General features: G+C 53.8%; 1 protein-coding gene across 1 annotated transcript in view; it reads left to right on the top strand.

The window, feature by feature from the left end:
* The window catches only part of NKAIN1 (sodium/potassium transporting ATPase interacting 1), a 34,573-nt gene extending 16,018 nt beyond the window's left edge, over positions 1–18,555 (top strand). Inside the window, exons 2-7 of the mRNA XM_027694004.1 lie at positions 6,807–6,944; positions 7,544–7,624; positions 9,451–9,648; positions 10,367–10,427; positions 13,359–13,440; positions 16,576–18,555. Coding sequence (XP_027549805.1) covers positions 6,807–6,944; positions 7,544–7,624; positions 9,451–9,648; positions 10,367–10,427; positions 13,359–13,440; positions 16,576–16,585 — 570 coding nt within the window. The 3' untranslated portion in view covers positions 16,586–18,555. The remainder of the gene's footprint in view (positions 1–6,806; positions 6,945–7,543; positions 7,625–9,450; positions 9,649–10,366; positions 10,428–13,358; positions 13,441–16,575) is intronic.
* Positions 18,556–26,199: the final 7,644 nt, after the last annotated feature.

The raw sequence follows: 26,199 nt of genomic DNA, 5'->3' as shown, positions 1-26,199 counted from the left end.
ATTATTATTTTGTTGTTGCCATTAGACACCCCAAGGCTGTACTTCCCACCCTCCTTGATGGAACCCTCAGGGACAGATGGAGCCAGCAGCACGGCTCTGGGAGCAGGGCCTGGAGAGGATCCATCCCTATGGGTGCTGGGGTCTCCTGGGGGCCCAGGGGGTGGGAAGCACCCAGGGGTGCAGCCCATGGAGCAGTTTTCCAGCAGGATACAGGGGTGCAGTGTCTAGACAAGCACATCCAGCCGGGGCTGCGTTCCCATGGCAACGCTGCCAGATGCAGGGGAATTAAATAAATAACTGGGAATGAGGGGGAAATAAAACAGGCAGGAGGAAGGAAAGCCATCAGATGGGTGCTGGGGAGCTGTGGTGAGGGACCCACACCCCTCAAATCTCTGCCTGTGCCCCCCACAGGCACATCTGGAGATCTGGGATCTTCCAGCCGTGTGTTGGAAGCTCTTACATCCGAGGGGTAAAAAAGGGGCAGCACAGAGGCCCCAAAAACTGTGGCATCCACAAGGGGTTGCACCAGCTGGGGGAAGACCCAATTTGTGCTTCTCTCACCCCACTTTTTGCTCGTGGTTTGAACTGGAGTTCAGTCCTGGGGCATCTTCCCAAGCAGGGGCTGCATCCTGCTCACCCCCACCCAACACCAGGGAGCAGCTGAGGCTCCGGCGCCTTTAATTTCTTTTCCTCCGTGATTTTATGAAGGTTTTTGCAGTCGGAAGTAGGTCAAGAACTTGTTTCCAAGTCATTAAATAGAGTCCCTGGGTTCACAGCGGTGTTTGCACCTTCTTAATAGTCAATCTCTCTCTCTCTCTGCTCATTTAAATCGCAGCCGACTCCCCTCGGCGGGGCTGGAGCTGCAGGATGGAGGTGCCTCCAAAGGCTCCCGGGGCTGCCCACGGACAGGAGAAGGCGCTGGCAGAGCCAAAATCAGCCAAACTGCCTCAAAAGGAGAGGTTCTGTGGGGTGGATGAGCCTGCAAGAGGGTGCTATGGGGCTCAGGGTGGGGATGTCCCCGGGGCTGGGGCAGAACGTGGCCAGAGCCTCGTGTGCTCCATCTGCTGCAGGGACACCCAGAACATCCCTTATGGATCCCGGATCCTGCTGGCAGCCAGATCCCGCCCTGCAGCTCTGCCCAGGGGTGTTTTCTCCCTGACCACCAACATTTTTTCTGCCAAAACTCCTCGAAAACGAGCGTTTCTGCCCCAAACCCCCGGGAGCGGCTCGGGGGCTCTCGCGGTGTTTTGGCCGCAGGACACGGGGAATAAAGACCCCAAATCTCTTCGAAACGCAGCGAAATGAAAAGCTAAATCCCTGGCGAGCCTCGGGCATATGGTGAGCGAGAGGAAATCACCCAGCGCAGGATAATGACCCGGCAGGGGGTCAGGGCCCGGCCCGCAAGGGAAGGGCAGGGGCTGAGCTCAGCAGATGCTGCTGCGGGGATGGAAAGCAGCAGGTGACTGGGAGGGAACTGGGAGCATCATCCGGCCCTCTGCCTGCTCCATCATCCTGCTCACCAGCACCAAAACGCAGCTGAATGTTAGGGCTTTGCAGTTTTAGGAAGGGTGTTTTCTGGAGGGAAGATCCTGTTTTTGTTTTTGTTTTTTTTTTTCTGGGATGGAACCTCTCTTCCGTCTATTTTTCCCCCTTTCTGGGAAAAAAACAAAAGGGGAGTATCTCCTGCTCCGTGGTGTGGTGAAGGGCATTGGAGAGGTGATGGGCAGGTTTGCTCCTGCCTGCAAATGTCAGAGCCACGTCCCGGGGAGTTACAGTTTCAGTGGTGGGGAAAAAAGATCCCCTAAAAATCCCCTTTTCCCCATTCCCTATCGCCAGGGGAGATTCTGGCACCTGGGGCAGGGCACCATCCAGTACCAGCACAGATGGGGTATGAGGGGACTGAGAGCAGCTCTGCCAAGAAGTTGGGGGTTGGTGGATGAAAAACTGGACGTACCCTGGCCATGGGCACTGAGAGCCCAGAAAACCCCCTGCCCTGGGCTGATCCCCCAGCATGGGCAGCAGGGAGGGGGGGATTCTGCCCCTCTGCCCCCTCAGGTGAGACCCTCCTGCAGAGCTGCTCCAGCCCTGGGAACAACAGCACAAGGACGTGGAGCTGCTGGAGAGAGTCCAGAGGGGGCCCTGGAGATGCTCCAGGGCTGGAGCCCCTCTGCTCTGGAGCCAGGCTGGGAGAGCTGGGGGGGTTCACCTGGAGCAGAGAAGGCTCCAGGGAGAGCTGAGAGCCCCTTGCAGGGCCTGAAGGGGCTCCAGGAGAGCTGGAGAGGGACTGGGGACAAGGGATGGAGGGACAGGACACAGGGAATGGCTTCCCACTGCCAGAGGGCAGGGATAGATGGGATATTGGGAAGGAATTGTTGGCTGGGAGGGTGGGAAGGCCCTGGCCCAGGTTTCCCAGAGAAGCTGTGGCTGCCCCTGGATCCCTGGAAGTGTCCAAGGCGAGGTTGGAGCAACCTGGGCTGGTGGAAGGTGTCCCTGCCCATGGCAGGGGGTGGCACTGGATGGACTTTGAGGGTTCCTCCAACCCAAACTGCTCTGGGATTCTCTGATTTCAAGAGAGCAGAAGTGGGATCTGCTGGGCAGGTTCCTGGGTCAGCACTGCACAGTGTCCAAGGGGGCTGGGTCAGGGATGCTCATCCCGGGGCTCAGCACTGCCCACCCAGGTTTCAGGAGGGATGTCCACCCTCAACACATCAAATGTGATGGCCAAGGTGCTCCCTGGTGTCTGTGCAACCCTCCTGGCACAGCCAGAGCAGGATCCAGCTCTCCCAGCCTTGTCATGGGGATTAAGAAGGATTAGGAAAACCACCTGGATTAATGGGGTGGGTCTGAAGAAGGTGAAGGTGCCACAACCAAGGGGTGATCTGGGGACAAGTGAGCTCCTTCCCACTTGAAAAATCCCATTTTCCTCCAGCCCTGCCCTGAGCTGAGCCCCACAGCTCCTGTCCCCAGGGGCAGCCCCTGTGTCCCCTCCTGCCACAGCCTCCCCAGGGACTGTCACAGCCTCACCTGCTTCCATTTCCTGCTGAAACCCAAATCCTTGCAGGCAGCACTTTGTGATGAGCAGGAGCAGATCCCACCCCCAGCTCGTGGATGTGATTTGCTGCAAGGGGAACTTTTGGGGATGATCGATGAATAAGAGAGTGTTTAATTAAGAGGGAGCCCTAAAACTCATTGCATTGATCAGCTGCAGGTTTATCTTAATTAGCAGTGGGATGGAGTGTCTGGATCCCGGCCCTGCACCCACAGGAGCTGCAGTGGGAGCTGGGAGAGGAGAGTGGGGTGTTAATGAGGATGGGGGTGCCATCAACAGGGGGAACCCCATTCCCAGGAGGAGGGCAGCCAGGGGGGGATGCTCTGAGCTCCACAAGGCACTGAGGTTTGGGGGGGTTGGATGCTGCTGATCCCCAGTTTACTGGGAAGTGTCCTGAGGTGCCTCTTGCTGTGCTTGGGGTGACACTGAACCCCAGAGCCAGGGCCCATGTCACCAAACGACTGGTGGGGGCTGCACAAAGAGCTGGGGTGTCTTGGAGTTCCCTTGGGGGCATTTCATCCCCAAAAGATCAATGAGGATGCTCCAGGTGCTGGACCAGCCCAGGAGCTCAGCTTGGAGCGAGACAGGAGCATCACTGAGCTGAGGGTTCTCTCTCCATCCCATGCAGGGATCACCAAACCTGGGCTCCTCTCCCCCTGGAGGCTGTGCCTCGATTTCCCCCCTCAGGAAGCAGCTCCTGAGCTGCAGGGATGCCCTGGGGATGCCCTTAGGATGCCCTTGGCTGTGGCAGGAGGTGAGAGCTGGGGAGCTGCAGCCTCGCTGCCTTTGTGCTCTGTCCCTCTGTTTCCCTTAACCCCCAACAGCACCTGACAAGGCTGGAAAAACCAGGATTTGCTCTTCCCATGGAGGGAATAAGCTGGAATAACACACCCACAGAGCACTGTGTGACCTGCCAGAGGGGTCCAGCAGAGTTTTCAGTGCAATCAGCAGCCCCTGCTCATCCACAGGGAAAACACGGGGTTTGCCTCCAACTTTGCTTCTCCCTGGAGTGAAGAAGGATTTGGTTCCACCAGGCTCTTCCCAGATCCTCCTTCAGCCTGTCCTGGCCTGACAGGCTGGAATTGAGGAGCTGCACGGGTATAAACCCATCACTCCAGCTCCATGGAATGCTCCCAGAGGCTCTTCCCAGCCCCATCCCTCAGCTTGGAGCACCCCCCGTACCCAAAGCTTCCCTCCAGCTCCCACTTAGCAGCTCTGTCAACAGCCCCCAGATCGATGGGTGGCTGCAAAGCCCCGAGCACGGCACTCCCTGCGTCATTTATTATTTACATTCCTCAATTTAAAAGATTTACAGCCTGGTTGTGAGTGTTTCCAAAGGCTGTTTCCTCGGAGAGTTTAAACAGCGTGGAAGTGAATTAAGCCTCAGTGCAAACAGCCTTGTCCCAGCTCCACAGATCCAGGGGCTCCCTGGCCTCTGCTGCTCCACGGCTTTGTGTCCTCTTTAATTGAAACCAGGGAGATCCTATCCCAGGGATAGGGTTGGGAATGGGACACCACGGTCCCGGGCTGGAGCTGGGCTGAAAGAGGTGTTAAATAGAGCCCTCACAAAGCCAATTCAAGGGGCACGTGGTGTTTTATGAGTGTGGAGACTGAGGTGGTTGCACATCCAGAGGCCACAGGGGGACATCCCAAAGTGGGAAAAGAAGCATCAGGGGGGTTTGGAGTCGTTGATTTCCCTGGGCTTCACGTGCCAAGGACGTGGGTTCTGTGCGTTTCATGTTTTAATAGTTGCAACTGATGTGTACAAAGAGCTTGTTAGTTATGTTTTCAGCACTTTAAAGAAGTTTGGAGCACACGGTCTGTCCTCGTGGAACACTCAGGGAAGCACTTTTGCCACCTCATTTATTCCCCCCTGTAATTAGGACGCATGAAGTGGGGCTGGGCAGGAGGGATGCTGCCTGGGAACCCCCACAGGAGCTCCAGGGAGCACCGGGATGGGGCTCCCCTACACCCAGATCACTACTGGGGAATGGAGGGGGATGTAAAGCCCATTTTCTCCTGCAGCTTTGAGGATAAACTGCCCCCCTTTCTCAGGCAGGATGGGCCGTGTGGCACCGGGAGGGGACACTGAGGCACAGGGGGGTGGGGAGGACTCAGGGCCCTGCAGCTCACAGGGGTTGTTATTATTATTATTGTTATTATTAAATTACTAATAACTATTAATAACCCAGGGCATCTCAAAGAGTGATGGGACAGGGGTGGGCTGTCAGCAAGAGAAATGGAGGGAGGATTTGGGATTGCCAGGCTGCTGCAGACACACCTCACCTCCGAGGGGGCTGGGTCAGGGATGCTCATCCTGGGGCTCAGCACTGCCCACCCGGGTTCCAGGAGGGATGTCCACCCTCAACACATCAAATGTGATGGCCAAGGTGCTCCCTGGGATCTGTGCAACCCTCCTGGCACAGCCAGAGCAGGATCCAGCTCTCCCAGTCTTGTCATGGGGATTAAGAAGGATTGGGAAAACCACCTGGATTAATGGGGTGGGTCTGAAGAAGGTGAAGGTGCCACAACCAAGGGGTGATTTGGGGACAGGTGAGCTCCTTCCCACTTGAAAAATTCCGTTTTCCTCCAGCCCTGCCCCGAGCTGAGCCCCACAGCTCCTGTCCCCAGGGGCAGCCCCTGTGTCCCCTCCTGCCATAGCCTCCCCAGGGACTGTCACAGCCTCACCTGCTTCCATTTCCTGCTGAAACCCAAATCCTTGCAGGCAGCACTTTGGGATGAGCAGGAGCAGGATCCCACTCCCAGCTCATGGATGTGATTTGCTGCAAGGGGAACTTTTGGGGATGATCAATGAATGAGAGTGTTTAATTAAGAGGGAGCCCTAAAACTCATTGCACAACCAGAGCGGGATCCAGCTCTCCCATCCTTGTCATGGGGATTAAGAAGGATTGGGAAAACCACCTGGATTAATGGGGTGGGTCTGAAGAAGGTGAAGGTGCCACAACCAAGAGGTGATTTGGGGACAGGTGAGCTTCTTCCCACTTGAAACTGGTGCCAGCACCTTGGAAAAATCCTATTTCATCCAGCCCTGAACCCCCGTCCTGCCCATGTACCCTCAGGAATTGCAGTGTCCCAGCACCCTGAAGTTCTCTGGAAGTTGATACAAGCTTCTCTAAAAAACAGTGGTCTCATCCAATCTCCATTTTTTAACTTAAACCCACCGTTGAACACCCCAGTGCCCCCACCCTGCCTTTGCTCCCACCTTTCTTTGAGATAATCCTGTAATTAAGAGCAGTGGAGGCCAAGCTGGCAGCAAAGGGAGCAACCAATAAATGCTGGGATAACGGGTGGATCCCACCGGCTCCAAGCCCTGATCCACATCGTTGTTTATGGATTACAAATGATGAGGGCAATCAAAGCCCGGTGGCATCCTTGGGAAGGGAGGTGAGAATGGGCAGAAAATCACCTGTAAAATACCCGTGACCAGAGGGTATTTTCCCTTGACAAACCCATTCCTGAGAGTGATTTCAGCCCTGAGGGACGGGGACACTGAGGCTCAGAGGATGCTGGCAGGGTGACCAGCTGACATCTCCGTGCTTTCCCCTCCTCAGCTCCAAACATTCCCAACAACCCTGTCGCTGGCCGATGCATCACACAGACACTTCAGCCTCTTGCGACTAATTATCCGTGGGATTCCCCATCCATTTCCAGCTGCTCTTTGCCTTCAGCACCCCGGGAGCTGCCGTGGTGACCGATATCCTGCTCTAATCCCCGCTCCCCCCCTGCTCTCCCGCAGGTCGCGGCTCTGGAGAGGCAGATCTTTGATTTCCTGGGATACCAGTGGGCCCCGATCCTGGCGAATTTTTTACACATCATGGCCGTTATTTTGGGCATTTTTGGGACCATCCAGTACAGATCCAGATACCTCATGATGGTAGGTACTGCTGTGGGTGCCCGGGTGCAGCATCATCCCCCCTTGGAATGGCTCAGGTTTCCTCCTGGATTGCTTGGAACAGGATGGCTGGAGAAATGGCTTCCCACTGCCAGAGGGCAGGGTTATGGGATATTGGGAAGGAATTGTTGGCTGTGAGGGGGGGGGAGGCCCTGGCATAGGTTGCCCAGAGCAGCTGTGGCTGCCCCTGGATCCCTGGAAGTGTCCAAGGCCAGCTTGGAGCAACCTGGGCTAAGTAGAAGGTGTCCTGCCCACGGCAGGGGTGGAACTGGGTGATCTTCCACTCCTCTTCCAACCCAAACCATGGAATGATCCTATGATCCAACCCCAGATCCCTGCACAGAATCAGAGAACGTTAAAGACCTTAAAGACCATCTTTGAATTGAACTCCTGATCCCTGACATTTAACCAGCAACCTTGGGCCCCTCTGCCCTTCAGGGGTCTCTCCCCAGGGATGGGCTGCAGCAGGAGGGATGCAGGGGGGGTGGAGCAGGGATCCCTGATGGTTTCTCCCCGATGGGCTGCAGCAGGAGGGATGCAGGGGGGTGGAGCAGGGGTCCCTGACGGTCTCTCCCCCGCAGTACGCGGTGTGGCTGGTGCTGTGGGTCGGCTGGAACGCCTTCATCATCTGCTTCTACCTGGAGGTCGGGCGCTTGTCACAGGTAACCCCCCCCACAGCTGCCTCCTCATCCTCCCCACAGCCTCCCCTCCCTCTTCCCACCCTTCCTGCTCTCCTGCCCTTCCCCTCCTCCTCCTTCCCTGCTCCGTGTCTCTCCCTCAGAAGGGACACAGAGGCCGTGGATGCCCCCAGCCTGGCCCACCCATGTGCTGGGGGTGCCTCTCCAGAGGGTCCCATGGGATGGGAGGGACAGACAGACAGTGCAGACCAAGGTGCCAGTGGGTGGCCCTTTCCCAAGTGCCAGTGAGGAGATAAAGTGGAGAAGGAACACAAGGAACAGGGATGAGCAATGACAGGACAGTTTGGGGCAGAGTCACTCGAACCTGGGGAGGGCAGTGGGTGGAAAGAGGAGACCCCCCTGCTGTACACACCCAGTTTACAGGGTCTTTTGGAACTCTACAAGCTCCAGTCAGCCCTGGAGTCCCCAGCAGGACATCATTAATGGCTTTGGGAAGTCACCTGGTGGTGATGGGGTGAGGATGTGAGGGGGTTATGCCTTTCCTTGTCCCTCCACCCCATCCTGGGCTGTTAAATCACAGCTTTCTCACAAAAAAGAGCAGAACTTCACCCAGTGATGGTGCAGCAGCAGATGGTTTGAGCACCCTCAGCCCATGGCTGAGGTACCTGTGCCGAGCTGTGCCCTGCTCTACCATCCCATCCCCAGCTCTGAGGATGCTCTTCCCTGCTTGGGACATCACAGAGGGCACAGGACGACCACTCTCAAAGCAGGGAGAGGACTCCTGGGGGGCCTCTGTGGCTGAGACCATCTTCCCAGGCAGCTCCAGGTCATTTGAGGCTCTTTTAAGGAGCTGAAGTGCTGGATGTGAGCAGCAGGCACGGAGGATGGGAGGGGGAGGATGTGGTGGAAATCCCCAGTCTCCATCACTCTGTGATGCCAGAACACCCCCTGGTCCTGCTTCCAGCACCTGAACCCACGTCCTTCAGCTTCACAAACCCAAACCCACTCTCTTGCTATTTTTTTCCACACCCACCAGCGAAAGTCTTTTCATCCCAGATTGGTGATTTCCTACAGGGGAGGCTCAGCAGGTTCCCCATCCCCCAGATCCGAGGGCTGGGGGTGCAGAAGGGGACTGGGAGGAGCCTCCCTGGAGTGGGAGCTCACCCAGTGGCACCAGGACCTTCTATGGGATGGGGGCTCACCCAGTGGCACCAGGGGGACTCTCCCGGGGGTGGGGGCTCATCCAGCTGGGCAATGAGGCCCCTCTATGGGGTGGGAAAGGACAGAAGGGGGGTGGGGATTAGCCCTGCAGCCCTGCATTGTAGCAGGGGGGTCCTGCCTGCCCACTGACCCCTCAGAGCTGCCGTGGAGAGGACACAGGGAGAGCTCCAGAGCTTGTAAGGGGGTAACAAGGAGAGGATATGTGTGTGGGGCCCTCACAGGGCTCTGTGGGGATGGGGGTGAAGGGGTGGCATCCCAAAACCCTAAGGGAAGAAGCAGGGGTTGCCCTGCCTCCTTGGAGCACACTGGGGGGGTGGTCCCATGGTCCTGTCTCTCGGGGGGCTGGATGTGACCAGCAGCACCACAAGCAGCTGCTTCCCAAGTCACCACACTGGTGACCACTCTGTGCCATCCTCGGGTCACCTTGACCAGATGGTCCATGACAGCAGCATGGCAGGAAGCCACAAACCCCTGGGACACTGGCTGCAGGTCAGGGAGATGCCCTGCTCTGTGTTCACACGCAGCATCCTTGGGTTGGAAAAACCCCTTTCTCTGTCCAACCCTCCTGCAAAGAGCCTCAGCTCCACAGCCTGTGCCTCCTCCTCCTCCTCCTCCTCCTCCTCCTGCAGGACCGGGACTTCATCATGACCTTCAATACCTCACTGCACCGCTCGTGGTGGATGGAGAATGGGCCAGGCTGCCTCGTCACCCCCGTGCTCAACTCCAACCTGGCACCCGAGGACCACCACGTCATCACGGTCAGCGGCTGCCTGCTGGACTACCAGTACATCGAGGTGGTGAGCAGTGCCACGCAGATATTCCTGGCGGTAAGGGCACCCCTCCCTCGTCCTTCATCCCAAATTGTGGCTGAGAGGGCGGGGATGGCGGGGTCGGGGTGGGCAGAGTCACCCTGCTCTGGCTGGAGATGTCCCACCATGTTGTCGCCCCTCAGTGTGTTTGATGTTCTCACCAAGGGTGGTGTCCTCAGGTCTGGGGAGGGAGGAGCAGGCAGAGCCCATGCCAGCACCTCAGGGTGTTGTCCATCCCAAAATCTGGCAGGCTGTGGGCTGGGTGCTGCAGGAATCTGGGAGTTCTCAGTGTAACACACCCGGATGTGCTGCTCACCGGAGAGGGATGGTCCCCCCTTCCTGGGGGCTGTGTCATCCCACAGGAAAGTGGGAGTGGGACATACCTGGATGCAAAACTCCCTGAGAGCCTTGGGAGGCTGCAAGGAAATAAAGCTTTAAAGGGAGGTGGGGTTCACCCACCAAAGGGATGCCCAGTGCTGCCATCCCAGTTGGGTGCCCACCCATCCCCCCTTAGATCCCTGCGACCACAGGACATCTGAAACATCCAACCTCCTGCATCCCAAAGCAGCACCCTGACCCACTGGAGATGGGCTCTGGCTCAGGATGTTCCCAGTGCCCCCAGTACACCCCAGACATCCACCTCACAGCACCAAGCTCCATCCCCCACCAACACCACCCGGTTGTGTTGTCCATCATCCCAATAACCAGCTTCTCCCTGCCCTCTCTCTCTTCCCAGCTCTTTGGGTTTGTCTACGCCTGCTACGTCAGCAAAGTGTTCCTGGAGGAGGAAGACAGCTGTAAGTGCTTGGGCTGTGGGTCATGTGGGGCTGAGCTGCAGAACTGCCTCAGCTGATGCCATCCTGGGCTTTTCCAGGGTGGCAGCTCCTGGCTGGGGCTGGGGCAGGGATGGCTGGGTTACAGGCAGGGTCAGGAATCCCCACTAGTTGGGTTTTTTGCCTCACAGTTCCATCCCTGGTGCAGCAGATGTGCTGGGGTGTGATGTGCCACCCTGTGCCACCAGCGGTCCCCCAGCACAGCCTCAGGGAGGTGCTGCACCCCAGGAGGAGGGGAACAGGGACAGGGAGCCCTGAGCTGCTGCATCACAGCACTCACAGCCCTTGGGTGCAGGAACAGGACTGGTTCCATCCAACATGGGATCAGGCTTCATCCCTGCACTAAGAGATGGTCCCAGTCCTGTCCCTGGTCCCCACACCAGCATTGCTGCACTGCATCCAGCTCCTGTGGAATTTGGGGTGCTCATCCCTGTGTGCAGCAGCTCAGGGTTGGATTTGGGGCCAGCATTGCTCTCGCTGCTCCCCCAAACCCAAATTCAGAGCTTCTCCCCCAGGATAGAGCATCTCCCCCAGGGCAGAGCATCTCCCAGGGCAGAGCATCTCCCCTGGGCCAGAGTGTCTCCCCCAGGTCCCTGGTCTCAGCAGCAGCAGAGAGTGTCACCCTGTGGTGTGAGAGCCACCTCCACACCCTGAAAAATTCCCAGTGAATGCTCCTGGTGCAGCTCCAGCCCCGTGGGAATGTGGGAGAGCCCTTCTCCCTGCTCACACCCCCAGAGCCAGCCATCACCTGCCTCATCCCTGAGAACCACGGGGGACTGGGGACAATGAACTGGGAATACCGTGTCCCCAGCCAGCATCCCCACAGCCCCCCCACTGCCAGGTTTTCATCCCAAAACAGGTGGAAAAACAGCAATTTAAGCCAAGTTCCAGGGTAACTTTTATCCAACCTGTGTTGTTCTGCTCGGTCTGAGCACGACCCCGCAAACATCCCAACCCCAGTTAACCAGGTGGCCGAGGCTGTGGCCATCCAAGTCTATTAAAAGCTCATCTGCCATTAATTAATTCCTGCCAGCTGGCAGATCCCAGCAGCCCCACCACAGGCAGGGATGTTCCACATGGCAAAGCCACCCAGATGCGCTTGGGATCAGGTTCCTTTCCCAGGATCAACACTGGGATCAGCACCCCATCAGTGCCACGGACCCACAAGTCCCAGCCCAGCCCCGGGGGTTCCAGGTTGCAGCATCCCCATGTTTTCTCCCCCTTTGGTAACCGGAAAAGCAAAATCTCCATGTGAAAGTGGCTACTCCCTGCGGGAATGAGGTGTTTCCATACCCATGGAGCCGGCAAAAGAGTTTATGCACCAGCGGTGGCTCCAGAGCGTGTTTGCATTCAAACAAACTCCTGCATTCAACACACTTTTAATATTAATGCTGCTGCAGCCCAGGATGCAAATGCATCTTTTTAATGGAATATCTTATTAGGTTTGGAAATGGATGGATGGCGTCAAAACTGGGAGCTGGCTGAATATTAAGTCGAGAAGATAAATACACCAGGAGGGGTGGGGTCCCCCCGTGAGCTCCCTGCTCTTGGCCACCCGCGTGTGAACCCACCCCCAGCACAGCTCCGTGTTTTGTTATTCCTGGGGGGATGGGCTGTGCTGCGAGTCCTGGAAAGGCTGGATCCCCCTTTTCTGGTGCCCATCCCCGTGCCAGTGGCAGGGTTCAGGTCTGGGGACACGTGGGTGGTCATGGGAGAAGTCGGGGTACCCCCAGACACCAAGTGCTCCCAGCGCTGGGCTCTGACACTGTGACTGCCCCGGGGCTCCTCGGGCCGGGGATGGGCTCTGGATGGGGATGAGCCGCAGGGCCGGGAATCTCGGCAGTGAAAGCTGATCTATTGTGTCTGCAATTCCCATAAGTGACAGCCTTAAACGAGCCGTAATTCCCCCATAATTCTCCTTAAATGCCCATTTTGCAGACGGCGAGAGGTAATTTCACCCACTTTGTCCTGCCGGCAGCGCAAGGGCTGCGGTGAGGAGGAGAAGGGAGCACAAGGATCCCAGCAAGTTGCTCCAGCTTCTTTCCTCTGTTTCTCGCTGGTGTTTTCCCGGGATGTTCCCATGACCTGCGATGTTGCAGCAATCCAGGATGCTGCCCTGACCTGGGATGATGCCCTGACTGGGGATGCCGTGGTGCCCTGGGGTGCTGTGTCTCCCTGGGTGCTGCATTTCAGGCTTCCCGAGGAGGTTGTGGAGCCTCCTTCCCTGGAGATACCCAAAAGTCATCCGAACACAATCCCGAGGGATGAGCTCTGGGGGACCCTGCTTGAGCAGGGAGGTTGGGCTGCATGACCTCCAGTGGCCCCTTCCAACGTGAACCAGTCCGTGATTCTGATTTCCCCGGGATGCAGCACTTCCCCAGGGTGCTGTGGTGACTCAGGGTCATAGAATCATGGAACAGTTTGAGTTGGAAAGGACCCTACAGACCATCTGTTTCCACCCTTCCACATGGGCAGGGACACCTTCCACTAGCCCAGGTTGCTCCAAGCCCCGTCCAACCTGGCCTTGGACACTTCCAGGGATCCAGGGGCAGCCACAGCTCCCTGAGCAACCTGAGCCAGGGCCTCCCCACCCTCATAGGGAAGGATTCTTCCCCAATATCCCATCTAACCTCTGTCAGTGGGAAGCCACTCCCCTTGTCCTTACCTTGGTTCTTACCCCAGGTCCCTCTCCAGCTCTCTTGGGGTCCCATTAGCCCTGGAAGGGGCTCTCAGGATTCCCCAGCTCCCTGCTGAGATGCTGCATTTCCCCGGGATGCAGCTGCAGCCTGGGATGCTGAGCGCCCCATGGGTGCCCTCAGGGTAGGGAGGGAGGCAGGGCAGGAATCACCTCTGTGCTCTCCCAGCTCACCTCCCTGCTCTCCCCGCTCTCCCCAGTCGACTTCATCGGTGGGTTTGACTCCTACGGGTACCAGGCACCACAGAAGACGTCACACCTACAGCTACAGCCGCTCTACACGTGAGTGCTCCCAGGGGTGACACTTCCCACCAGCCCAGGCTGCTCTGAGCCCCATCCAAGCTGGCCTTGGACACTTCCAGGGATCCAGGGGCAGCCACAGCTTCTCTGGGGGTGCTCAGGGTGCTCAGGGGTGCCAAGGTGCTGCACTGAGATCCTCCCATGGCACCCTCAGAACCCAAAAGGTTTGGCCTCTGCGGTTCCATCCCAGCTGGGCAGTTTTGGGGGGATGGTGCCCAGTTTGGGGTTTGCTGGGTGTTTGTGCCCAGCCCCACCCTGGCAGTGCCCCGGGGCAGCAGCAGCTCCTCAGAGAGGCACAGCTGAGTCCTTCCCCCTCTCCCTCACCCACTGAGCTTCACTAGACAAACACTCCAACGAGATAAGGCTGCCAAGTCTGAAGGAATTAACCTCTGCCCACTGCCAAAAATTAATTATATTTGCAGCCTTGTATGCAAATTCAAGGGCACAATTAGAGATGCAAAGAGGGGCTGTGGTGGAACAAATGCATCTGTGACAGTGCCGGGCACTGCCAGGCTCCCGTGTGCCCACCCTGATTCTGTGCCCCCTGTGAGGAGCTGCTCCTTCCCTGGAGCCCCCAAACCTCCGGGGTTATAATTTTTATTTACTCCAGTATTTTAGAATTTTATTTATAATTTATTTTGTAATAAACAACATGCGATTTTATATTATAAATTATATTTATTTACATTATTTACATTATTATTTATTATTCTATTCTTCTATTATTTATTTATATTATTACTCCAGGTTATAGATATAAAATATATATTATATACTTATATAATACATAATGTATCATTATATATAATGTATTTTATGTATTATATATAATACATAAATAATATAATATAATATAAATAAATAATATAATATATATAAAATATACACGTATATGCATATCTATTATATATATGCATAATATATTTTATGTATTATATATACTATATATGCATTATATCTATTATATTATATATTATATATTATATATTATATATTATTATGTAATAATATGCAAATAATAATATTCTATATAATAATATTCTATTCTATAATTTTATATATTATATTATGTATTATAACTATTATAACTACTATAACTATGTCATAATTTAGTTATATATAATATATACATAATATATACATTCCAATTTATATAATATAGAAATAACATTTTTTATATTAAATTGTATGTGGTTTTATATTTATAAATAGTACATAATTTTATTTTATTGTTTATATTTATAATTTTCCGGGGAATAATTTTTTTCAAGACCTGAGTGGGGCACAGTGAGATGGGGACATGGATGGTGCCAGCACCCACACCCTGGGGGTCAGTGAGGGGTACTCCCTCCCCCAGTTGGGTGCCCACCCTTGGATGAATGCTCAGAGCAGCAGGATTTGGGAATATCCACTGGAATATCCATTTTGAGTGGTGGGAACATCAGGATTTGGGGGGATGTCAGCTGGAATATCCATTTTGAGTGGTGGGAACACCAATTTTAGATGCACAGGGGACCCAAAGGTGATGGCAGGGACCTGCTATGGGGTTATGGGGGGTCACAACCAGGACCTTGTCTCTGTGCTGCAGCTCCCCCACCTCCAACCTGCCCCAGCAGCTCGTTAATGACCCTAATTAATGTTATTTTAATTCATACGAGATGCTCCCATCCCCCTGACAGCAAAGGCAGGTTCACAGGCTTGGGGGGGCTCATCCTGTCCCCGAGGTGGCACCTGGGGGGCACCCCAGGGGTGAGGGCCAGCGGTGACCCCATCGTGGGGAGGGACCTGGGGGGTCTCTGTGCCTCTGTCGCCAGCGAGAGGCCAAACAAGGGGCTGTCCTGGCTCGGAGGGGGTGGGGGAGGCCACTCGTGTCCCCAGGGCCAGCTGGGCAGGACAGCAGGGTCACAGCCCCAGGAATTAGAGCTCGTTCTGCAGCTCCCAATTAGCCCGAGTTGAATTAATTAGCGGCGGCGCAGGGGAGGGCTCCCACCCAGCGGGAGGAGGAGGAGGAGGAGGAGGAGGATGCGCCACGGCAGCACCTCGTCCCCTCGGGTCCCTCCTGCCCGACCAGGGTGGCACCAGGCCCTAAATGTGTTGTGACCCCCCCCGGGACGGGGCTTTCTGCTCCAAAATCCTTCCTGTAACACGTGGGAAACACAGGCTGGGAGCTGAGACCTGGGGCAGTTGTGACAGGGGTGTGTGGAGCGGGGGCGACTCCCCAGTGCCCCATGGGGGACACTGGGGGTGTTTCTGGTCATGATCTGTCATGATTTCATCTAAGCCCCCCCAAAAAGTGGCTCGTTCAGCCCCCACCCAGGGAATGGGATGGGGAGAAAAATTGGGAAAGGGACAACCTGCGGGGTGAGATAAGAACAGTTCAATAATTGATATTAATAAATATATAATAAAAGTATATAATATAATATTATATATTATTAATAAATATTAATAATATATAATAAAATTAATATAATTTTATAATATAAAATTGATATTAATAAATATATAATTAATAAATATATAATAATATATAATGATGGTGGTAGTAATAGTACTAATAGTATTATTATATATTATGTATTATGTATTATATATTATATGTATTATATACAATTTATATTATATATCATTTATATATTATATAATATATATTATATAGCTAAATAATAAGATATATAATACATAATACTATATATTATATATCTTATTATATTATATATGATAATATAATATATATCATGTATGATAATGTAATAATATATATTATATATAGTATTATATAATAGTAGCAGCTGTAGTAGTAACAATAATAACAACAACAACGATAACAACAATAATAATAATAATAACAATAATAATAACAAAAAGAAGAATAAACCTCAAGAACACCATGTCACCGTTGGGGAGGGGGGGAACATCAACCCCTTGGGCCTCCCCAGCCTGGCCTCTGTCAGTCTGTGACATTTTTTTTGGGGGGTGAAAGGAGGGCAGTGACCCTTTTAGGGCCACCCCGGGTCAGCCCAGCAGGTCCCTGTGCCCACGGCTGTGACTCCTTGTCCCCACGGGAGGGACACATGGCAGGGGGTCTCTCTCCTGATTCCTCCTCTCCACTTCCAGGTCCGGGTAACCTCCTTCTGCCCTGGATCCGGCCCCAGAGCCAGCGGTGACAGGACCCCCCTGGAGCCACCACCCCCACGATGACACGACCCCTGGAGAGGGGGAGACACCACCAGGAGCACCCCACAACACCCCGAAACGGAGCCAGGAGCTGCACATCCCTCCCACCCTGGATGCCTCCAATCCCAAACCACTCCCAGCAGGATTTGGGGGGTGGACACAGAGGGATCCCTCCCAAGCTGTGCCGCCCCTTTGGGCTCCAACACCCCCGGGATGGGGACATGGGGACACGCAGGAGGTGGCAACGCTCACAGGACACCCTTTGCTTCTGTTTCTCCCAGCCTGGCTTTCCTTGGAGCAGAGGGCCCCTTCCCGGTGTGCTGGGAGCCTGGAGTGGGACTGGGGCAAAAACCAGCCAGTTTGGAGCCAACTGGGACCAGGGGCAGGGGACAAACACTGCTCTGGGGACAGCAGGGCACAGAGAGCAGCGTCAGCCTCCGTGGGGTTGGGACAATTTCCTGAAACTCTGGATGTGGGGGTCGGGCTGGCTCCAAAAACAGGGGATTTGCTCACAGAAGGAATTTTCCAGCCCCCCTTCAGTTGGATGGAAATAGCATTGAAGGGGCTTGGTCTGGGATGAAGAGGAGCCTTGAGGAGCTGGATCTGGACAGCAGCATCTTTTCTGGACCCCCCCAAATCGGGGGACAGGGGAGGACACACAGCACCCCAAAAACCCCCCTGCCAGCCCCTCCATCCCTCCCACATTCCTGGGGGGACCTCTCCAACCTGGCAATAGCGACGCTGCTTTTGGCACAGCCCCTTTCTGGCTGTTTTAATGAATCTAATGAATGTTTTGGGTTGGTTTGGGTTTTTTTTTTTTAATCATCGGTTTGGGTTTTTTATTTAATTTAAAGTGCCTGAGTAGACTCTGGCTGAGCCCCTCCCGAGGCCGACATCGTGCCTTCAGCAACGCTGTGCCCCCACCAGGGCTGCCCCTGTGCCCCCCAACCTCTCACCCAGGGGCCTCCCTGCAGCCCCTTCATCCATGGGGGGTCTCGGTGGCAAATCCATCCGTCAGCTCTGATGGAAGAAGAGGGACGTTGGCACGAGGGGAATGTTTTGGGGGGGGGGGGTGGAATGTGGAAGGTGTGTTGGGCAGCAAAGGAAAACGAGCTGGGAAGGAAAAGCCTCGAAAGAAGGATCCAAAAAAGGAGTTCCCTGAAGCATCCCAGCTCCACCAGCCTCGTCGTTCTCCTTTTTTTTTTTCCTGGAGGTGGGATGAGGCTCCTTCAGGATCCCTGGGTCCAGCCCCAAGCCCACCTTTCTCATCAGGGAGCAGGGGGTGTCAGATGAATTCCAACTCCCAGGCATTTGTCCTTCAGTCCTGGGGTATCTGGGGACTTTTTTTCCACCCTGGAGTGATTTTTTCGGGCAAGATGAAGTGCCACCACCCCGAGCTGGGATGAGCTGCAGCCGCCCCACAGCCCCTCTGCCACCTCCAGCCGAGCTGCGAACTCTACAGGCAATAATTTCTCCACCCTTTCCCCCTCTTTTTCCCAAGGAAAACCGTGTTTTTCAGGCAATGCATCCCCCTCATCCCCCAAAACACACCCCCATTCCCAAGGGCTGCCCAGCCCCAGGACCAGCAGCATTTTTGGGGTTTATTTTCCTCTCCAGGACAAAGGATCCTCTCGCTGACCTGCCGTGGGATGGGATGGGATGGGATGGAACTGGCAGACACTCACCTGCTCCAAACCCTTCTCAAATCCATCAGGAAGCAGAAGGACAAGCTTGCTGGCCTCTAAGACTCTTGGGCAGAGCTCCCTGCCCTGGGCTCGGCGGGAGCCAGGCACCGGCGCTCCGCCACTTCGGTTTGTTCTTTTCTTTCCATTGGCTTGGTTTTCTATGAGCCTGTATTTGTAATGTGAACCCAGGATTTCTTTTCTATTCCGTAATTATAAAAGTCAAAGGAAAGTTTCAGCTGATGGTGTTCTGCTTCTGGCACTTCCCTGTGCAGTTCAGTCGATTAAAAAGTGGTGGGGTGGGGGTTTTTTTACTTATTTTTGATTTTTGCTCTTTTGCCCCCCATTAACGCTGCCACCTCCTTCCCAAGGGCTCTGCATCCCACACCTTTCCCCATCTTATAGAATCACAGAATGGTTTGGGTTGGAAGGGACCTTATAGCCCACCCAGTCCCATCCCCTGCCATGGGCAGGGACACCTCCCACTGTCCCAGGTTGCTCCAACCTGGCCTTGGACACTTCCAGGGATGGGACAACCACAGCTCCTCTGGGCAACCTGTGCCAGGGCCTCACCATCCTCATAGTGAAGGATTCTTTCCTAATATCCACTCTAAACCTACTCCCTGTGAGTCTGAGGCCATTCCCCCTTGTCCTGTCCCTCCAGGCCCTTGGAAATTGTCTCTCTCCATCTTTGTTCTCCACTCCCTTCAGGCATTGCAAGGCCACAATTAGGTCATTCCAAAGCCTTCCCTTCTCCAGGTGAATGCCCCCAGCTCTCCCAGCCTGGCTCCAGAGCAGAGGGGCTCCAGGTGCAGCACCAGCACTTGGCCTTGTTAAACCTTGTGAGATCCCAGCCCTTCTTTGGATGATGCCCTGGGAAGAACCTGCCTCTTCCCTCACTGCCCACACAGGTGAATCCCTCCCCGGTAGTAAAATAACAGGAAAAAAACCCTTTAAAATAAGAAGAAAAGCATCAAAGCACCATCCTCTGGGCTGGGTGGGGGTCCCAGCACCATCCTCTGGGCTGGGTGGGGGTCCCAGCAGCATCCTTCAGGCTGGGTGTGGGATACTGGTGTCTGGAACATCTCATCCCTGTTCATGGGGGCAGCCAAGGGGGCTTCAACCTCCCTTCTCCTAAGAGAAATATTAATAAACACACAAAGAAATATTAATAACCCCCAAATAAATAGTAACCCCCCCCCCCCGAATAATATTAAGACCCTCCCTGGGCTGTTTTTGCAAACTGGGTACCCAAAATCAAGTTTTTCAGACCTTCCAGGAGGGAGGGTGTGGATGCCCCGAGTGTTGGCCACAACCCCTGGGAAAAGCTTCCTTTTCTCCCCAGATAGTCCCATTTTCCATCACCACAGCAGCAATTTTAATCCAGTTTAAAGCTGCCCCTTTGGGTGATGTTTGTTCCACGCGTGGTTTCATTCCAAGTACCCAAAGCCATTTCACTTGCTCTGTGTTTAATTGATTCCAGCCTTTTCCAACTTGGAGAGGGAAGGATGGGGGTAATGACATTGAATTAAATCTTATTTTTGTATCAGCATGGAATATGGTGAGGCTGGGGCAGCAAATCCAGTGTCATCAGTGACACTGGGAACCACAGCAGCTCCTTTCCTCAGGCTGAGCTCCCCGTGACAACTCCTTGCCATGACATTTTGTCACCAGCATTTTGGGGACACAATGCCTGTGTTGTCTTGTTCCCACTGGTTCCCAAGTCTCTATCCCTGTGGGAAGGAGCCGGCATGGGAAGAGGCTGGAGCGCAGCCATCCCCAGCAGCCCTGGGTGTCCCTGGGCCAGGGTGGGTGGCCCTGAGCCAACTGGATGTCACCATGTCACCCACAGGTCCCACTGGCTCTGCTGTGAGATCCCATCCCCAGGGTCTGGACTTTAATAGAAAAGACTAAAAAACAGGTTTCCAGGTCTAAAATCCATAGATTTGAGTGGGGTCTCCAGGGATGGAAGAGCTACAGTGTTTGCCCTGGCCATGGGGGCAGCAGGGTGTCCCAGCACCCTGGGGACAGGGGTTGGTTTGGCCAGGTCAGGGAGGGTGGGGGTGAAGGTGGCACCCACTGAGGTACAGGGGGGGACAAGGGGACAAGGAGCCTCCAGCTCAGGTGTGTCCCCAGGGAGGGGACACAAAGGACCCCTGGTGTGGGTGCAGCCTCTGGGGCAGGGGGGGACAGCACCCACCACCTCCGCGGGGAACGGGGGGTGTGGGTGAAGGCTGATCCAGCCAGAACCATGTCCCTTGGCTCAAACCCAGGGAGGGGGGAGGAGTTGTTCTGGGGGTGGGTGAGCAGGGATGGAGGCCTGTTTCTATGGCAACACTGAGGCCAATCGGACCTTGTAGCCATGGGAAGAAGTGGGTCAGCACCAACATGGACCTGCTGGAGCATCCCATGGACACACCGCTGGAGCATCCCATGGACACACTGCTGGAGCATTCCATGGCAACGCCACTGGAGCATCCCACAGTTGTGCTGCTGGAGCATCTCACAGCCACGCTGTTGGAGCACCCAAGGACCCGCTGCTGGAGCATTCCATGGACACACTGCTGGAACATTCCATGGACACACTGCTTGAGCATCCCATGGACACACTGCTGGAGCATCCCATGGACCTGCTGCTGGAGCATTCCATGGACACACTGCTGGAATATCCCATGGACACACTGCCGGAATATCCCATGGACACACTGCTGGAACATCCCATGGACACACTGCTGAGCATCCCATGGACACACTGCTGGAACATCCCATGGACACACTGCTGGAGCATTCCATGGCAACACTACTGGAGCATCCCACAGTTGTGCTGCTGGAGCATCCCACGGACACACTGCTGGAGCATCCCACAGCCACACTGTTGGACCATCCCACTGCTCCTCCTCCCCAGCTGGGAGGAAGGAGGGAACCTGTTTTCTTGCCCACACTCACGGATCTGCCTCTTGCCAAACAACCTCGTGCTGCCCAGCCTGTGCCAGCTCTGCAGCCTGTCCGGGCACGCCAGGAAAGCCTCCAACAGTAACGGTGCTCCAGCCTCTGGCCTCTCCATGCCCAGGTTCTGCCCCCTGCACCTTGGATTCTGCCTCTTCCCTCACTGCCCACACAGGTGATTCCTTCCCTTGGAGTAAAAGAACAGAAAAAAAACCCTTTTAAAATAAGTAGATTTATAATAAGGGCCATTAAGAGCAGGTGAGCACCAAACTGGAGGCTGAAATAGGCTTCTTAAAGTGGTTTTCAATCAAAATCTTTAATTCTGAGAGACGTCTTCCAGTTCATATGCAAAGGTTTGGAACCTTTGGTTTTACAGCCATAATTATCTTTTGAGAGCAGCAGGGGAAATTCTTCCAAATAAAAATGATCACATGAATGTCACCTGCCCTGTGTGACATCCCCATCCTGCTCCCACCTGAGTCTGGAGCCAGGAGGTGAACCCAACATCCCAGGCAGTGATGCTCTTGCTGCCCCCAAAAATATCAGGACACCTCAAATGTGAAAAAGCAGCCAGTGTGGGCATTGCATGGGTACTCACAGTCCTGGGGGGGTTCACTTTGAACCCCTCACACCCTGGACCAGCCAGTCCCTCCCTCCCAGCCCCTGTCCCCTGCCCAGCCAGGGCTGGGCCATAATTACAGAGTCCAAGCGTCGCTCGCTGCCGTGAACAAACCCTGTGTCACCGTAAACAGGAAGGGCAGGAAGAAAAATGAGTCGATTTTCTTCCATCCCAAGCCCGGCAAAGAAGTGGCTGAGGAGCAACAAAGGATTAATTTACCCTGAGCAGAAGCTCCAGCTCCCGCCCGTGGCCGCCGGACCCCGGCGTGGCACAGATGGTGGGGAGGAAAAAAGCCGCTTTCACAACCCCACACAAAGGCATAGAGACGCTTTTCAGGGGCTCGAGGAGAGCTGGGGATCCAGCTGCCGTGCTCCAAGGTGTGCTGAGCTCCAAGGAAATGGGAGCAGAGCAGCAGGGAGGCTGTGGGATGCGGTGGGTGAATGGAATAGCGGTGCTTTGCCCTTCAGAGGGAAGCTCCACACTTGCTCCTGGTGGTAAATTGATTATTTTGGGCCTTATTTTTCCTCCTTTGATTCCTTAGCAAGGAGGGATGTTCTCCAGCGGTCCCTCCCAGGTGGGAGATGTGGCAACTCTAAAAGACACCCTCCTCCTGACCTCACTTCATGCGTGGCATGGGTGGGAGGCTCCCAAAATCCCCGGCGCTTCATGGCCAGGAAGATGCCCTTGGCAGTGCTCCTGTCACCTCTGCTCCCAGCTGGAAGGTGACACATGGATGGGTGTTCACTCACGTGAATGTTGGAGGGATGTGATGGCAGCTTCAGGGTTTTCCCTGCTGGATGTAGTGCAGTCATGGGCACACACAGGATTTTTTCATTCCATATATAACTATATAAATATATATTTATATTTATATTTATATGTGTATGTATGTATCTATGAATATGTATATATGTGTACATATATAAAAATATATTTTATGAATATAGAAATCTATTTAATATATAATTTTATAAAAATAATTCATATATACACTATTTTTAGATATTCTCGTATATATGTGTATATTATAAGTATATACATATATACATATATAAGTATATATTGTGTATATACACTATATATACATATATAGTATACATTGTGTATATGTGTGTATATATAAAAACATTTTTTGTGAATATATAAAATATATTTTATCAATGCATAATTTTATATAAATATATTAAATATTTCATAGATACAATATTTTATATGTCACATATATATGTGTATATTATATGTATATATGTATGTATATACACGTATATACACATGTGTATATATGCATATATTATGTATATGTGTACATACATATAAACATAATTTGTGAATATATAAAAATATATTTTATTAATACATAATTTTATATAAATGTATAAAATAATTCATAGATATATTTTTAATGATCACATATATATGCATATATTATATGTATATATGTATATATACACATATACATGTATATATATACATATACATGTGTATATATGCATGTAGTATATATATGTATATATATATAACATATTTTGTGAACATATATAAATATATTTTAATAATATATAATATTACATAAATATATAAAATAATTCACATATTATATACAAAATATATGGACCTATCACTGTCCAGGAGCACCCAGGATACCTTTGCTGGAGCAAAGCAACACCCTGCTCTGGCCCTGCCACAGATCCAGCTCCAAATCAGCGGGTTTTCAGCTCCAGAGCACCAGAAATGGGTTAAGAATGGAATGGAGTGAGGCCTGGGTGTGATCTGGAGTAAATCCATGCAGGTACAGTCCAGGTGGGTGCGAGAACAGGGAATAACAGGCAAATTCCCACCTGGGGTTGGCAGAACACGCAGCCAAAGCTCAGGGCCTCCCAAACCAGACATCTCAGGGGTCTCTGCAATCCAACCTCCCCCCGTGGGTGCTCCTGCCAACACCCCCTGCAGGGTCACTCGGGCAAATCCCGGTCTGCCAGCATCCCGGGAAAGGGACCACCACCACCCCAAAGCCTGGGACACCCGTGCCAGCCACCTCCACGGGTGCTGCTCCACTGCCCTCGTCCCTCTCCAGCCTCCCGGAAGGAGCAGAGGCAGCTCCAGAGGGTGAATCAGCCCTTCTGAGCACGGACTTGCTGCTTCCAAATCCCGCTGAGGCAATGAGGCTTCCAATCCAGGTGTTCCTGAGCCTCCCATCCGTGACATGGAGACCAAACCGGGAGCTCTGGGGAGGAGCCGGGAGCTCAGGGCTGGGAAGCACCAGGACAGCCCTGGAAGCTCCAGTGCAGGGAAGGCATGGGGTCCGAGGGCTGCTGGGGCAAAGCAAGGCAGCAGTGGGGTGGGATAAATCATTCCCGGCCCCAACAAACCCCAGGCCTCCTCTGAACAGAAGGAGCCGTGCTGGGAGGTTTTCCTGGCAAAGCCCTCGCTCTCCAAGCGCTGTCCGGGCAGCTCTCGCTGTGCAAAGCGCCTTCGCCTCCGGGCTGGGCGGCTCCTGCGGCTCCTGGGACACGTGGGGACGTGCCAGCAGAGGCAGGAGGTGGCCAGGACCCGCGGCTCTCACCCCGGGCTGGGCTGGGCTGCAGGAGGAGCAGCTGCTCCCGGCAGAGCCACGGGAGCCGCCTCCTGAGAGGGGGAAGGTGGAGTAAAACAGCCCCCACCCAGGAACAGCTTCCACCGGGTGCCAGGGCACAGCTCCACGTCCAAACCGAAGGTGTGGGTGGGTGGAGGGATGGCAGGAGCTCAGCTTGGCACAAGGGGCTCTCTGGACACAAAGAGAGGAGGGAGGAGGCACCCAGGGAGCCCTGAAGGTGGTGGCAAGGAGGTTTAGGGGGGATACTGCTGGTGCCAGCAGGGATTGGGGATCCTCTGATCTTCTGGTGTCTCAAGTGTGCTCTTGATCCAGGCCAGAGATCTCCATCTTCACATCGTTTCTGGTTGGGTCCCAGTTTTCTCCTCGTGGTTTGTATGAATTATTCCCCCTTCAGCTGTTTTCTGAGGTAAAAGAGCAAGAAAATGAGGGGCAAGAAGTAGGAAGAGGCAGAATAAGGTGGCAGGTGTTGTCTGATGGTACCTGTTGGGAGCAGAGAGGCTCCCCCTTAACCTTCACCCTTTATTGCTCAGCGAACGCTGTTGTAACACCCTGGATTTCAGCAAAACTGCTCAGAGAGAAGAAAAGCAGAAGCATTTCAAGCATCAGCTCTCTGTCCTCCATGCTGTGAACTCCTTCCAGCTTGGGCAGGAGGGGACACGGGGGTCCCACACCCCCATCTCCCCTGTGCCCCGGGGCAGAGCCAGCCCTGTCTCCTTGTCTGTGAACCTGTAATTAAAGCCTGGATCGCAAAGCATGTGCCTAAGGGGGCTGAATTAAGGTTACACAGGTAAATGTGACACTGGTATTTCCTAAATCTGAGCACAGGAGTGTGCAGCTGACAGGGTGATGTCTCTTGAAATGTGACAGGTTTTGGGGCTGTTGTTTTTTTCTTGGCTGGGAACAGAACAGGGAACGCGTCTTGAACACGCAGCGAGCAGAGCAGTGCCCTGGGGAGGGCCCAGGGAGGCAGCAGTGACAGCCTGGCAGCAGGAGCTTGGTGTCACCCTCTGCAGTGTGACAAGGACAAGAGCAAATTGGACAAATTGAACACCAAGAAATAACGTCTGGGAAAGCTGGAAGCGAAGAGAAGTGGGATTGGGGGCTGGGAAAACCTTGTGGCTGACAGAGCCTGTGAAAAGAATCACAGAATATCCTGAGCTGAAGGGACCCACAAGGATCATCCAGTCCAACCCCTGGCCCTGCACAGACACCACAACAATCCCACCCTGTCCCTCAGAGCGTTGTCCAAGCCCTCCTGGAGCTCTGGCAGCCTTGGGGCCGTGCCCACTGCCCTGGGGAGCCTGGGCAGTGCCCACCACCCTCATGAGTCACTGTTCACCCCTTGCTCCTGTGTGGGCACTGCTGCCCTGTGACTCTGCCTCCAGCAATGGTGCATGTTTTCCAATGTATAACATATTCCAATAAATAGCTGTGTCTGTAGGGGAAGGATCCTCTGGTCTCAGTGTTGTGCTTCAGCCCAGCTCAGCTCTGGGGATGTTTATAAAACAGAGGAAGGGCGACATTTTGCAAGGACAGAGAGTGAAAGGAAAGGGGGAATGGTTTTAAACAGAGATTTAGATTAGATAGTAGGAGGAAATACTTCCCTGTGAGGGTGGGGAGGCCCTGGCACAGGTTGCCTGTGGCTGCCCCATCCCTGGAAGTGTCCAAGGCAGGTTGGAGCAACCTGGGCTAGTGGAAGGTGTCTCTGCCCATGCTTTAAGATG

This window comes from Neopelma chrysocephalum, unplaced genomic scaffold (genome assembly GCF_003984885.1).
Source record: "Neopelma chrysocephalum unplaced genomic scaffold, ASM398488v2 Primary Assembly neopelma1_95, whole genome shotgun sequence".
Classification (NCBI taxonomy): Eukaryota; Metazoa; Chordata; class Aves; order Passeriformes; family Pipridae; genus Neopelma; species Neopelma chrysocephalum.
The sequence above is the reverse complement of the archived record's forward strand: the minus strand, read 5'-3'. Positions and strand labels throughout refer to the sequence as shown.